This window comes from Pieris brassicae, chromosome 8 (assembly GCF_905147105.1).
Source record: "Pieris brassicae chromosome 8, ilPieBrab1.1, whole genome shotgun sequence".
In the NCBI taxonomy this organism is placed as follows: domain Eukaryota; kingdom Metazoa; phylum Arthropoda; class Insecta; order Lepidoptera; family Pieridae; genus Pieris; species Pieris brassicae.
The window spans coordinates 842,700-859,497 of record NC_059672.1 but is presented as its reverse complement, the minus strand read 5'-3'; the positions used below and the strand labels follow the sequence as shown (position 1 = coordinate 859,497).

General features: G+C 35.9%; 1 protein-coding gene across 1 annotated transcript in view; it reads left to right on the top strand.

Moving 5' to 3' along the window:
• LOC123713499 (potassium voltage-gated channel protein Shaw-like) overlaps positions 1–16,798 on the top strand; it is a 141,395-nt gene that overhangs the window by 62,817 nt on the left and 61,780 nt on the right. The window contains exon 4 of the mRNA XM_045667195.1: positions 3,038–3,217. Coding sequence (XP_045523151.1) covers positions 3,038–3,217 — 180 coding nt within the window. The remainder of the gene's footprint in view (positions 1–3,037; positions 3,218–16,798) is intronic.

Below are 16,798 nucleotides of genomic sequence, written 5' to 3'. Positions count from 1 at the left end.
TGTCTTCGTTTTTTAAGTACATATAAAAATGTCATTATTAGATTTTTCGCTAAATCCTCTAATTGGACCATACAATTCGTAACTCAACTTGATCTGGGCCAACTTAGCAATTTACGACACAATAAAGTCAGATTTTATACGCTAGAAGTCAAAGGGGTTTGTACTATGTTACGTATCTTATATCTATAATCAAACAACTATGATAAGCATACATAGTGACTTCTTTAGAAGCATTGCCCAGTTAATTTGACTTTAAGAGAAGTACTATAACGAGTTAACTTCGGGGGTTCTAAATATTGTAAGCTTTAATTTAATCTAATGAATATAATATAAAGAGTAGTGGAGTTGCGACGCTAACAAAAAAATTGACTTTAAGGCTTCATTTACAAGGAGACATTGATGATAAGATTGTTATATTACAATTTATGAGTGAGGGAAAAACTAAAGGGCTCATATTGGCTTCAAGTGTGCGATAATTTTATGCACCTACTGTACACTCCTAAAGTTAACACCAATTACAGAGGGAACAGCTTTATGGTTAGGGCGGCGAGTTAGCTTAACAGTTTAACTTGTGATATTGACCTATTCGCCTCGAGTGTAGTGTCGGCAAGGAGAGCTATGACAACTGAGCTCCTCAGTGCAATAAATAGTGAATCATAACTTTCATAAGTGTATAAGTGTTACTTAACTATTTTTTACTTAGTTCATTGCTTTCTTTGATATATATTTATATAATTTAATTTAATCATTTTATTGTTACAGTTAATGTTATTAGTACTTAACTATATGTAAAAAAATATTTAATGGCGTAAAAAGAACGTTATATTTAGTAAGTAAGTTAGTAATAAGCTGTAAATCTTTCTTAATAAATAAAAAAGATTGCTAACATTTGGTTTACGCTTCTAATTATTTACTAAAATATATATGTATATTTTCTAATGCTAGACTACATAACTCTCTGAACTCTAAATGACTTTAAATTGCCGGAAATGCACTTGAATAATATGAGTGTCTATGGGAAGCAGTATCTCTTAACACCAATACTAACATTTAGTAGGTACCATTAGTACTTATATAAACAAAACTTTATATCACGAATTATGAAAGTCATTATGGGAAGTAGGTGACTGATACAAACCAAGGGTGTATTTAATATTTAATACACCCGAGGTTCGTACTTCCTTCCGGGTGAAACATAGGATATTCAGAAAGAAAACTTCGCTAAGATATATTCCCGTAGGGTCAAAAACGTATTGGCTTTTGACATATGGGAGCTTATTACTACACCGAAACTAAAACAAAACGAAAACTAGCTTTAATTTAATAAATAAGAAAACATAAGGCATTGTATTTTTTTTCAAATTGACCATTAGGAGGTAACAACTTTTGTCACACAAAGAAACACTTAACATGTTTGAATTGAATTCTTGTATAATTTCGTAACACGTTTGGACGATGTCTGTTCTGCTGTCAAAGAAGACAAGACTTATTTTCTTTATACTACACCGAACCACTCTAAATTAAAAATATATATATAACGGAGAGAAAACGGGCAAGAGGCTCACCTGATGTTAAGTGTTACCGCTGCCCATTTTGCTCGCCGTTTAAGACGTTATTTTCTTGAATGACCCTAAGGCTATTTGCTTCTGAAATACAGAAGGCAGCTGGTTCTACATAGCAGTGGTGCGTGGCAAAAACGTCGAGTTGATACTAATTGTATTTTGACTTCTGCCTTTACAAACAATGTGACTTAAATGCGGTCATAAAAATAATTTACATTGGTGCACAGCCGGGAAGCGAACCTACGACTCAGTGATGGAACTCACACGCTAAAACCACTAGGCCAACACTGCTCCTCGGCGAGTCATATAATTAATAACATTAAAATCATGAAAACTTGGTCAGGCGTTACAAATTAGAAACAGTCTATGAAGGTCACAATAAGAAATTTTCCATTGAAGCAGTTTATTGCAATCATTCAGTCGGAAGTCTTAAGATAAAAGGCCTTGAGTGATTGAAATGCGAATCGGAAATACAGATGAAATTTAGACTTTAGCTTCTAAATTCCAAAGTTAATGCTTCTTTGGTGACTAAATCTCAATTGATGACTAAAATAAAAAACTTGATCATACGATGATGGGTACCATCGTGAACGAGATATCCAAAACATCAACAATGTATCTAAGGATTCACTTACCAATAAATAAGTCGGAAACGATTTAGATAACAGAAGTTAGGGCCAATGTTGGTACAAGCATTTAGGTGATCAGCCACCTGAGACCATCAGCCTGAAACCAAACTGATTTGCTAAATAACGCAAGATTGGATATCTTTTGAAGCCCTTTATTGGAGAACAAGCTGCTGTTATTAAGAATAAATTGTAATTCAATACTATATTTATCACGACAAAATATATTAAAGGTATTTAAATTTATTAATTAAAAGGCTGGCAACGCACTTGCGATCCTTCTGTTAATGTAAGGGTGGGGTATCACTTAACTACAGGTGAGGATCCGATTGCCTCCTATTGTATAAAAAATTTAATATCGTGATAAGTGTTATTTAAAAATATTGTGTCAATAAAACAATAAAAAGTTAGCGTGGGCGTTTTTGACCATCAGTTTGACACCAATTGTCAATAACTTAACTTTTACATTATGTTAGTGTTCTCATTATATGACACTGTAAAATTAATATGACATTTGCATGCCTATTTATATATGGCTGATTGTGCGGAAACTTGTAGTTGATCGATCTAATTGTACCACTATCTTGGCAAATAAACGATTTATTTTATTTATTTATTAATAAATTATAAAACACATACAGTCTAGTATGTAGTGATTGAAATTGTTTCTTGATTCGCCAAGCACAATTCGTCGTGTGTCTTTCATTGAGGTGGGTAAAATCCCATTTTTATACTAATATGCATAACATATAAACACTATAATAAAATTGAGAACTAAAAGACACAATAAACTAACTAGCAGAAACCAATATTACTAAAAGGAATTCATGGTAAATGGTTATTTTTCAGAATACTCTGGCAATTCTGGATAAACTCGATATCGACAGTGAAAAGCCATCTGAAGAAGAAATTGCAAGAATCTTCGGATATGAAGAATCCTACCTTGCTGGGGAGCTGGGCCCCTGGCAGAGGATCAAGCCCAAAGTTTGGGCCCTGTTTGACGAACCTTCTAGTTCACCATCTGCAAAGGTAATACTGCTTAAAGACTATGAAAACCCGTAAAGTAGAGTTGGCATGATCGTTAATTCATTGGCGTTCACATCCCTGGATTTCAATTGAAAGTTACTCGTACTGTAGAAATAAAACCGTGAGGCAACACCATGTCTTGTACCTAGATCGATTATGCCGAATTATAAATCAATGAAAATCGGTTAGGCCGAACAAATCATAATTATAAATACTTCGGTATATTGTGATGAAAAAAATATTACACTTATTTACTTTATATATGTCGGAGATTATGTAGTAAGAGAACACGATGTCATTTGTTTTATTAAAATGGCAACACAACGCAACATTTAAGACATCTTACGAGTTGTTGTTGTCAATGTGCAGTTGAATCGATCGTCGAACTCAGTTGTTCTCTGATCGGCGCCTGCGCACTTTCCTTGTTTTTAATATTAACTAAAAATGTCAGATGACAATATTGACAATAATTTGGCAAATTTTAATGGCTTCGATGTATATGTAGCATATATAATGCTTCCGACATTTATAACATATATTGATATATATTTAACAGAACCCACAAATCGATGTAATTGTCGGTATTCGATTTACGATTCCATTTAGGATTTTTTGATTGAATTGAGAATCAAATACGGCATCAAGTCGGTAATCAAATCCAATCAAATTCTAGAGTTACCTCCTAATACTGCCAGAAGGCTTTGCGGCCTAGCACTATTGTAATTTGAGGTATCAGTTTCGAATACTGACTGAAGCATAATTTATAATTAAATCTGTAATCCTGTACGATTAAAGAAAATATGTAGTTTTTTAATATAATATAATAGGAGGCAAATGGGCAGGAGGCTCATCTAATAATAAATGACACGACCGCCCATGGACACTCATATCGCCAGAAGGCTCGCAAATGCGTTGCCGGCCTTTTAAGAATTGGTACTATGTTTCATAAGTCGAATTTCTTCGGCAATATCTCACTGGGCAGCTGGTTTCACCTAATGGTGGTATGCAGCAAAAACTGCCGTAAGAAACGCTCAGTTGTTGTCCACGTTAGTTTACCTCTTGTACTATAAATAAAATCAATGAAAATTGGATAATTTTAATTCGTTTCGAATGCTTTGAATCACTTAATAGCGTTAGCTAAAAATATTATTCTCCGTATTCCCATACCTTGCGTTAATAAATCAAGTGAATCGCAAATAACTCTGGATTGGGGAGTGATTCAACAAATCAAATTGTTGGGACTCGCATAAATTACTAAGCCGATTTCGGAATATTTAAATTGTATTTAATATTGAAATACAAATACACATTTCGGAAGCGTCGAAATTTGTAGGAATTTTACGATGAAACAAGTGAAATTAAATCATTTATTACAATAAAAGTCACAATTGAAGGTTAAGAATTTAAAAAAAATTACTTTAGTTGTCTCTAGTTTACAACAACATTGCAAAATCTATATTGTGATTATTAAAAAAAAATAAAAAATGCTTGCAAAAAATAATATTACCTTGATGGCACAGTTCACAAAACACTTTCTTTTGTGAACTAGTAAACTGTGGAATCGACTCCCAGTGGGGGTCTTAAGAGTTACGACCTCCAACTATTCAAAATTAGAGTGTATTCTTCTCTCAAAGGCCGGCAACGTACCCACTAAAAATGGTTGTCCATGGGCTGCGATGACTGCTGTTTTAGGTCGTCCCGAAGGCTCGTTAAAAAACTTTTTTTTACATATGTTACAAATACATATAACGATGCATTCTAACTGTCAAATAATTTTTAAGTCAGTCTATTACATATGTTTTTTCTTAACCAATATAAGAATAAGAATCGTGTATATTCTCTATGGCAAGTAAGTGGTAGGTGTCTGAGGAATGCCTCAGGATGTTTTCCTTTACGGAAATGTTAGATTTTAAAAATAAAAGGAATTGAACGCCTCATTAAAAATACCATTTTGCAATATTCTAAATAACTAGGGAGCTGGCGAGCATTATAATTTTCTCGTTTTTCTTATTGATAGGAATTAAAGTTTTTCAAGTACAAAGTTTTCTTATTGACTAAATGTCGTACGTTTCTGCATTTTTAAGCTAAAGGGGTTTAAATCTATTAAAATCGCTTGGTCGTGTTTGCCTCTGGGGTCATTCTCAATACCATTTCGAATACGAGGAAAATCTAAAAGACAGATATCCAGGTCCATATCTGCCTTATCACAAGAGTTAGATGTATAAATAAAAGCTCTACTAAATTATTTTCTCTTAGCTGCAATTGGGTCCATTCGATCTATTGACCTGCGAACATAAAAAAATCATTCAAACAATTCAAATTGTCTGCTTTTGAAATATCAGTGGCCTGGGTCTCTGCCTCATTTATGTTTTTTTTTATAAGCAATATAAACAACAGTAAAGACGCAGACAGGAGCAAATGATACAGTTCATTTTTTTGTCGACACTGGCAGAATATTTTTGCGGTCCTTCACAGGGTTTTTAAACGAACACAGTAGGTCTACCAAACATGCATTTAATATATATTTATGTTAAATTTAAAAAAAAAACTTTGAAAATTCATACCTCGAAAAGTCAGAGTCCTAGATATCTTTTTTCATTTTGACAAGCTTTCTAAGCAACAACCTTAAAAAGCAGATACGAGCAAATAATGTAGTCCCTATATATGTTTTATTTTTTATTTTTAAAGGGGTGTCAATTCACAATTAAGGAATGCAATCCCGATCCCGTGTAATTTTTCGGGATCAATCCCGAAGCACAATATGACGAGATCCCGTTCGAGATTGACGGGATTGGGCTGCAATGGTCAGCGATTCTACACACATCCGCTCGGGACGCTTGACGCGACATTGCACATTCCAATGGGCATTAGATGCCGGTTAGCAGATAGCTATTAATCTCCTTGAGCTATACCTACTTTTGTATAGATTATGTTCATGTAACTAAAATTGTTATTTAGTTACTAATATTAAACAATAAATAAAGGCTTTTGTTTTCTTTCAAATAATATTTTATTTTAATTAACCTCACTATCACAAACATGCAGTTTTCATCGTATTCAGTCATGTGAATTATTTTTTTTAAACTATGCAAGTCCCGAAAATTTCGGGATTAGAAATATCAATCCCGCGGGATCTCGAATTCACGATCTCGAGCCAGGATTGCATTCCCTAGTCACAACGCAGCGCTAAGGTGACAGACGCGGTCCCTATATTCCTTATTCCAAAAAAGATCCCTATTAAAAAAGTCTGCCAAACGAACGGGTCATATAGATAACAAAAACATCTCGAAATTATAATCTTCTAAATGGTTTTTAGATTAAAACTGTTAAAGTAAAGAAAAAATAGTAAACGACGTAGATAATTAAAAGCTTTAATTCAATTATACTAAATATTTCATTTTTGGTTTATATTAATTTTTATAACTATAATAAAATTATGATTCTAAGATATTTTAGTAAAAAGTCTCTACGCTACTCATACCCAGTACATAGATACACATAGAACAGCAAACAATAACATTCAAATTGTTGTCATATAAAATTTAAATTCTTGATATTATATTATTTATCAGTCGTTGATACATACATGTGCACTATATCTATATTTTTGTAAATAGCAATAAGTATATGTATAGATAAATTAGCAAATAATCGATTAGCCTATAATCTTTTATTCGACGTCGCAAGTTACTTAAATGTAAAAGTAACTAACGCGTCGAAATGTGCCCCTATGCCCCATTAGGAGACTACGGGACTCCATTTTCATCCTTTTATCGTAAAACATAGCAACCTCAAGGGATTTTGGAAGAAAACATCACGAATTTTAAGAACGCTTTACCCTTTTTATTAGCTACTGAATTTCTGCAAACCATCTTGGTTTCCGTTGAATGAAATTGTGGCTACAAATACTAGAGTTAGCCGAGTTGAGCTGAGCTTTTGCCTCAAAAAATAAATAGTCCTTATATCTGCAGTTAATTTAAATCAGTTTTCATTTTGAATATTTCTTGAGGTGTTACGTTTTACTGTCAAATATTCCACCAATTCAAAAACATTTTGTCCTGACTTCGGGTAATCTAAAATAATATAAACAATCTGTCAATTTGCAAGTTCTGATCAGTAATAACTAAGTAAGTAGGCAATTGACAGCTACAAGCCGAATGAAACTTCAATTAAAAAAATAATAGGCCATAACAGAAAATATCTGCTGGGAATCAAATTCAGAAGCGAAACGCTAAAAGATTTGCGTTAAAATCACTGAAGAAAATATTTTATCGGACATTCCACATTCATACAATTTAATTCAAGGACATTTTATAAGAAACCTTGAAAATTGGATTAACTTGTGTAATATAATTTACTTAGAATTCTTTCCTGTACTTATATCCATTATATGGAATTATTGGCTTTTATCTCTGCGGGAAACTTTGTCGGAAAATTTGAAGGTTGTTTCGAGTTACCGTTTTTTCTGTTTACTTAAGGTATTATGACTCTATTATTTCATGGCCAAAAGACGAATAAGAATTAAAATTAAGTTTTGATTGGATTCCAATAAACAAAAAAAAACAATTTTATATTGAGATATATATCAGTGTAACACACACAAAACCGCATCAAGGTTATTTCAATTGTTTTAAACTCGTTTTAATTAAGTGAATTTTATTTTAATTTGGATATGTGGTTTCAGTGACGTTAATGAAATATTATGTTATGTTTTATAAAATAGGGGGCAAACGGGCAGGAGGCTCACCTGATGTTAAGTGATACCGCCGCCCATGGACACTCTCAATGCCAGAGGGCTCGCGAGTACGTTGCCGGCCTTTTAAGAATTTGTACGCTCTTTTCTTGAAGCACCCTAAGTCGAATTGGTTCGGAAATACTTCAGTGGGCAGCTGGTTCCACATAGCGGTGGTGCGCGGCAAAAGTTGCCTTGAAAATCGCTCAGTCGTGGAACGTCGGACGTCGAGGTGATACGGGTGGAATTTTGTATTTTGCCTCGACGTCCGATGCTGAAACTCAGCTGCAGGTATTAATCCGAACAACTCCTCTGAACACTCTCCATGGTAAATGCGGAAGAAGATGCAGAGTGACCCCACATCTCTACGCAACGACAAAGGATCGAACCGCTCTTCGTTGGATACGGTCAAGTGGAAGGAGCTGGTACTGGGGAGCTCCCACCCAGAGGTGAGAACAGTATTCCACGTGGGGCCGTATTTGCGCTTTATAGAGTTGCAAGCGGTGGCCCGGAGTGAAGTACCGTCTCGCCTTGCTGAGCACACTTTTCAGCTTTTTGGAGGCTAATTTAGCCTTTCCCTCCAAATGACCGCGAAACTGAACGTCGTTCGATATGTTCGATATGTATGTATGTCGATATGGAGATCCAGTCGCATAATTTCTCAGGAAGCCCGTAGGCTGGAAGCTTCGAGAGCAGTGCTTTGTGCCACACCCGATCGAAGGCTTTCGCTATGTCCAAACTAACCGCTAGTGCCTCCCCCTTGGACTCAATTGCCTCTACCCATCTATGAGTAAGGTATACTAGAAGGTCACCAGCCGAACGACCACGACGAAAGCCGTACTGATAATCGCTAATCAGCTGGTGGCCCTCTAGATACCTCAAGAGCTGGCCATTAATAATGGATTCCATTATTTTGGAGAATAAGGAGGTTATAGCTATTGGGCGATAGTTGGACGGATCAGAGCGATCGCCTTTTTTAGGGATCGGATGTATTGAAGCGGTCTTCCAGCACTTCGGGACAGTGCCCAGCGAGTACAGGTACCAGAAAAGGCGCGTCAGGACCGGAGCCAACTCAGGAGCACAAGTACGCAGCACAATTGGAGAGATACCATCCGGCCCGCTCGACTTATGAATGTCCAAGGAAGATAGTGCTCTGCGAACAGCACGTTGCCGGAATGTGATTTCCGGCATTGAGTTATCACACCGCGAAATCGCCGGTGGTGATCTCCCCCGGTCATCCAAAGTCGAGTTGGACGCGAAGAGACAGCCCAAGAGGTCGGCCTTCTCCTTCGCAGTGTGGGCGAGCGAGTCATCCTCTCTGTGCAGGGGTGGTATCGATGGCTGACAAAAATCCCCTTGTACAGCTTTGGCGAGAGACCAGAAGGCTCGGGTCCCCGAAGGGAGTTGGGCCAATCTCTCGCCAAATCTGGCGATGTGCGATTTCCCGTTTGAAGGACCTGGAGGCTGAGTTAAATGCTTTTTTATGTTCGCTGGTATTGGCATCACGAGATATCGCCGCTTCCGCCCATGCATTAAAGCAGTCTCGCTTTCGACGCGATGCCGCCTTGCAAGAACGCTTAAACCAGGGCTGTGACTTGCCACCGATCGGCACCGCAGAGAATGGAATAAAAAGTTCCATGCCCTGCAGAACCACTTCGGCGACAAAGGCAGCGACGGAATCTGGAGCTTCCGACGAAAAGCACATAGGCCCCCAAGGGTAGGACGCAAAGAAAGACCGCATCCCATCCCAATCTGCTGACCGATAGTGCCAAATACGACGACAACCCGAAAAACGGGGCCGAGGAGGGCGGCCACACAATGATCCGATGAACCCAATGGCGGGTCAACAGAGACTTGATAGGTCTCCGGATGTGAAGTCAGCAGAAGGTCCAACAAAGAGGGTTTATGACCATCCACATCTGGTATTCGCGTAATCGCAGGGACCATTTGTGACAGGTCGTAAGCTAAAGCAAAGTCGTGAAAGGATCTTCTCGCGTGATCGGTGGTTTCCGAACCGAGCCAATCGGCATGGTGAGCGTTAAAATCGCCAAGTATCACGATTTCAGCGGTAGGAACCCCTTCGAGCAGGGAATCTGTAGCCATTTGGATGTGCTCAATGAGTCGCTCAGTTTCGGTATTTCCGCTATGGGACCTATACAGGCATGCGTAGAATCGCGGATGGTCATCACAGTCTACGCGCAGCCAGAGGCTAGATAGGTCCCTTCCTTCAAGCGACTCGAGGCGACGAGAACAGATATCCTCTCTGACGTACACGCAAACTCCCGCGGCACAAATGAATGTTCCAATTTGTACCCCGGGTAGGAGAGGTAGGAAGTATCAGCCGGGGAGGATATCTGAGTCTCAGTAAGCAAGAATAAGGCCGGCTTCGCAGTTTCGAGGTGATAGTGAACCGCGTTAAGATTAGAGTTGAGCCCCCTAACATTGGTAAAGTCCACTGAGAGCGTGGAAGGGGATGCCTTCGGTAAATTCTTCCGTTTGCCCCGAGATCGAAACCTATAGTTTTTTGCGCAGTTTTTGCCCACCCCAGAATACGAAGGGCAGCCTGTGCATCCACCACCGAATACTGATTGTTCCGATGATGGACGCTCAGAGGGGGATTCTCCACAGCGGAAACGTGTGGTACCCCCCTGGGGTAATCTCTGTTTAAACTGCATCTTCATATTCTGGGGGGGGGGAATTGATGGGCTCCGGGAGTCTCACCCACCGCACGAAACGCGAGTACAATAAGATGAACCTATTGCATCACTTCACGCCGGTTTTCTGTGAGACAGTGGTACTGCCCCGGTCGTGCCTGCCCGATTGGCTGAAGCCCGAAAGCAACAGCATGGCACTCCCACTAGGTATTTTGATATAAATATACATTATAACTTGGTCGTTTATTCTAATGGCTTGTCCCTTGGACTTTACCGTCATAGTCATTGACAGCGGGCAGTGATTGGAACAATATTCAATGTGACCTAGTTTCCTCAAAAACATAATTCGTTAGCTAAACAAATAGTCCTTAAAAGGCCGGCAACGCAGTCGCGAGCCCTGTGGTATGGAGGTCCATGAACGGCGATATCACTTAAAATCAGGTGAGCCTAATGCACGTTTGCCCGCAGGCACGAGTTACGAACAGTTAGCATCAATTAATGCCAACTCTGACAATTGTTTAGTTCATTATGTGTTTCATTGTTACAAGCATTCAAATGGATTCGTAAACATTTTTCGTGATTCATTTTCCAAATAATATGACAAAATGATCAATAATGGTTGTAGTGGCTCTTAAAACAAAACTTCACCTTGTAATGACGCTTGATAATATTTGTATACTAGTGGACCCGACACACGTTGTCCTGTCTTAACTATGAATATTGATTGCAAATTGGTATAATTAACTAAAATAATTTATGATATACAACATTCCTTGATTGTTTTTCTGGCGCGTAGCGACTGTAATTAATTTATGTGTATTTTTACCAATATAATAACTCCGATCGAAGCATTTTTTTTAAAGATATTCATTTTTCTTACATCCTCTTTGACGATAAGTGCTGCACGCCAATCTTTTGGCAATATTATGTCAAACGCCATAAGGTTGTATAAATGTCCTAATTTTGCCCGCGATTTTCTTATTTTTTTCTTTCATAGAACCTTCTCCTGACAATAAGAAACACAACAAAAAAATAATCAGTGCAATCGGTCCAGCCGTTCATGCGTCATTTATATATATATATGTTACATAATAAAATAACTAAGAATTTAACTATTTGAATATATGTGAATTTGACAGTATTTCACTTCTACATTATTTTTTCATATATTTTTTTATGTATTTCGTCAAGTAAAATATTTTATTTCAATTTGAAATATTAAAAAGGTCTTTAAGAAATTAGAAGTTAAAAATATTGAAAAAATGACTCTTGTTGCATGAAACTCCATACTTACATTATAACTAACTCCATACATCCATACTCCTTTAAAATAGTTTTTACAATATGTTGTATACATTATAATTATGGGTAAAAGCTATATATACTTAGACAAATAAAACAATACTAAAATAAAATATTTGCATGATGTTATAAAAAACAATGCAGCAGATAACTAAATTATTATGTAGTTACATGGTGATCGTATATTTTAAATATCAATAAAAAACTTTGTAAAAAAGATTTGGATCTGACACTTCGCTCCGCTTGACGTCGTGCCCGATCAGAGCTTTTTACCGAGTCGTACTTCAATAGAAACTTGCATGGAAACCGCAGCCTTTCAAAGTGAAAACTCATTACAGCAAGCGCTGTTTATTGCCAACTGAGATTCCAGACTTATTGAAGAAATTCATTTCCGATCTGAAAACGAACTTGTAGCATCTGGTGTATACAAAACTTTAAAGACTGTGGTCACAGTTTGTTCAGGAATCTGGCGTTGGCGTTTACACGTATTGTTTTTTTTACCTATCATTGTCAGCCTAGGGCCTGAATGGCTTTATATCTGTTGGATAATTTTCATTTACGTTCATAATATTTATTTTATTATCAGTGTTCCTACGGCTGTTTTTATATATTTACAGATCAAATTCAAAATCCTTTTCCATTTAAGTAACATAATGGACGTTTATGAATCCACTCAGTCGAGGCTGTTATCGTTTAATACTTCAAATTACTTTTTAAATTACTGAATAAATATAATATCTTGAACCACTCTCTGAGCCCAATCACTTTAAGTACTCTAAGATACTTGAGAAATTAGCCGACCTTTATAAAGTGATAGTTTAACTTCCAAAGAGGGTGAGGTTTGGCTTACAAAGATTGGCAACTTCGATAGATATAAGTGTTGTCAATAAATGTAAATCGAATACAACATAAAGTCTGACCATTAAAAAAAATTGCCATATTGCGAAAAACAGTTGTTTTTTTAAACTGGCAACAATCTAAAGGATATCATTATTATTTGTCAGAGTTGTCGCGTGTCAAAGTATGGTGAGTGAAGTTTTTTTTTATTATATTGGTCGGGCTTTAAATCTTATATCTGAATTATACATGAAGCTTTATCTACTAGGTTCCTAATATATCATCGCTCCAAACTAAATCCCTAAATGTTGTTGATATATTCACGTAACAGCGAAAATTTTTTCTTCAAAAAGATGAACAATCTTAAGAGCCTATACGGTAGCCAAACTCCAAAAAAGTACATTGTTTCTTTCCATTTTTTGTCATCGTTTCTTGAAGTAGGACGAATGGAAAAAATATATACTGGAGATGAGTAGTTTATATATCCATTTTGAAAGATCGACGCGCGATTTAAATAACTTCGCTCAGTAAAAAAAAAAAAACAAACATAGCTAATTTTTGACACTTTGAATTTATAGAACAAGATTTATTAAATTTACACGATATATTTTATCGCAAGCCAAGTAATCCATTTCAGAAAAAAAAATATAAAATAACATTAATTTAATGATTTACATAGCTAATTGTTATTACGGGCCGGCGCGCCTCTGTGCTCCAATTCTCCACTGCGCACTGCAGTCCACCCCGAGACACTGATACAGCAATTTCTGCTGGGATAGGGCCTTAAGTTCCTAGTGTGGAAACTAAAAACGGTAATACAACACACACGAGCAAATAATATATACGTAAAACAAAGATTGTAGTAGTGAATAATATAAACACTAATAATTAACAGGTAGGCCAGTTAATTTCTATTATACAGCTTGTCTTTTGACATAGGCCTCTACGAGCTTCCACTCTTCTCAGTGTGGCTCCTCAGCTCTACGTAGCTTTTCTTTTGTCATAGCGAGGAAGCCATTCCATCGCATTTTTTAGAAGCCTCCACTAGCAAGATTAATTTATTTAATTAGTTTTAAGTCGCTTATTCAATACAATTTCTTATCTCAGCTGATTTTTCTTTCTAATAAATTATTTGTTTACATAACTGAACTGTTGTTCATGTTTATTTCGTATGGGTTTTGCAAAGACCCAACTTTCATAAGTCGATGTTTGTAAACGTTTGTTGACTCAATATTGAAGCACTTTTCGAGTGTTCTTGATTAAACCTTTGATCTATCGTTGAAAAGGGAAATAAAATGTATTGCTAAGGTATTCAGAATTGCTTAGGTTAAATTAAAATTCTAATTAATGAAATATGAATTCGTAGATGATAATTGATAAATTGTTAATTCCTTAAGAAAATAGCGCCATCTATATACAGCATTAGCTTACTTGTCTTCTCGGCTCTTTCTAATTATTTTGAACCCAATTTCGACAAAATTGAACTCTGACAAATATTAAGTTCATTATGTTTCATTGGAATCGCTATTGGGAGGTATATGGGCACACTTCCACTAGAACTAGCAGGTGTAATGCTGAAATCACCACATCAAAGATAAAAGACGGTACTCCTTCTTAAATAACGGAAAATCTGTAACCTGACCCAAAGAAGTATAGGTCGAAGGGTACGGAGGCAGTCCTGGGTATAGCAGCAGAAGATATATATATAAAAATGAATCCATATTTCCCTTGGTCACAGCATCACGCGTGAACGGCTGGACTAATTTCGCTAATTCGTTTTTTGTTGTGCTTGTTATTGTCAGGAAAAGGTATATAATAGTAATAAAGAAAATTTAAGAATCCTTTTGTTACGTTGTCCTTCGCAATTTTTTTTAAGTGAATTAATCCTTTAATTTTCAAATTTTTTCATGTAACTTTATGGCATTTGACAAAACATTGACTGGATGTAAGAAAAATTAATATCGTTTCAAATAAATGCTTTGATCGGAGTTATCATATTGATGAAATACGTATAAAATAATTACAATCGCTAATTGTTTGTGGCATTAATCTTGAAAATCTATGTTTTTCACATGGCCAGTTATATATCTTTAATATTTTATTCCTGTTTAGTTTTGTTTAATAACTGTGTATTACATGTATTTTGCACTACTTGCCTATCTTATTTAATACATTTATTTTTTTTCTTTACTCACAGTGGTTGCCTGGAAGAGATCGCTCGTAAGCGATAAGGCCGCCAGTTGCCCTCCTTTTGATTTAATTATGTTAATTTTTATTTTTATTTTGTAGTGTAACGAAGTGTAAATAAATAAATAAATAAAATAAATATCGGAATACCAACAAAACTATTTATATAGGTGCCAGAAAAACAAACAAAAAATGTTGTGTATCATTTATCAAGCATTTTAGTTAATTATACCAATTCGAAATCAATATTCATAGTTCACAGGACAACGTCTGTCGGATCCTAGTATTATAATAAAAAGGAAAGATTTGATTGCATGAATTAGCTTTCCATTATAACCCTACGTTATCCCTGATGAACTTAATGATAATCGTTTTTGTACATTGCAAAGGATATAAACGCAAATCTATTTACTTCAAAGGCTGCTGTGAAGCAATTAAAACGTCTATATATAATGTTATAAATTCGGGTTTATAACGTATAAGTGTTAAATGAAATTGTTTAATCAAGAACCTTGACGTTGACACGATAAATACATGAAAATTGCAGAATCAAATAATTATTAAATTATTTAATTCTAACAATTGAATATTGACGAGATAAAATGAAACATAATATTTAAGGGATTTGAATTAATTATGTATACAAGTAACAATTCCACTCTGGGTCCTGTGATAATTCGAACCTGTGATAAACCAAAGCGAGCCTACTGGCAATGTGAGTCCATGGGCGCTGGTATCACTTAACATCAGGTGAGCCTCCTGCCCGTTTGCCTCCTATTACATAAAAAAACATGTTGTGTACTTATGTACACGCGTGAGTAGTTATAGAAAAAACGACACTGACAATGGAAAAAAGATATTTTATACCGCAAAAGTTTTATTATAACGCATTATCTAGTAAGAGTATAATATTTTATACCACAAAAAAACATATTTCTACATAACGAAAGAAATGGACAATTTTTATTTTATAATGTTGACTATGCTAACATCAGAGTATCGGTTTGGGATAGTGCACGGTGGCGGTTTTTTGTGACGGTGTGCGGGTGTCAGTTTTTTTGTGACGGTGGGCGTAAAAATTTTCTCTGATCATTTTTCCCTAATGCAAAAGAAGTGACTTAAAAAAGTAAAAGTTGCGTTTTTGTATAGCCATGTATTGACTAAAACCCTTTTTTTAACAATTTACCGCCATCATGTTATCAAATCAAATCAAATTATTTTTTCTAATTTTCTTAATAAATTAGATTAAAAGACTTTTATTAGAATAAGACCTTTTGTATAAATTGCCTTAAAAGGATTTACATTTAATTTTCTTAACGCAAGGTCTATCAATACCAGAATTATTGGTAATTACTGTTAAGTGAATTTAGGAGTCGGTTGTGCTAATAATATTATTGGTTTACTTCATACATTTAAATTAATTATGTGTAAATTTTATGGCCGCGTCAATGTCTCTTTGATAGATATCAAAGGTTACCACTTCAGGATAATCAATCATCGAAAAAGCAATATATGACGGTCTTAGATACACCGTTGCCTAGCCCTTTATGAAATTACACTTTGCTACAGGATATATCTAAATAGTATTCGTAAAAACCTTTGTAAATCACTCTGTCCGCATAAAAAAATGAAAAGTTCTCGCCTAGAGGTCGCGTGCGCCTCTCAAACCTAACCGTTTTGACATAACTGAACTTGGTTGCAAAAATGGATTTTTATTTATTTCTGCGCCATAAGTAGTTGCTTCTAAGGTACATCTTTAAAAAACCGACATGATCTTCACTGGTCTTTAACGCATTTTTTTGTAGGAGGCTCATCTGATGTTAAATGATACCGCCCCTCAAGGTCTCTGTCAATGCCTTAGGGCTCGCGGGT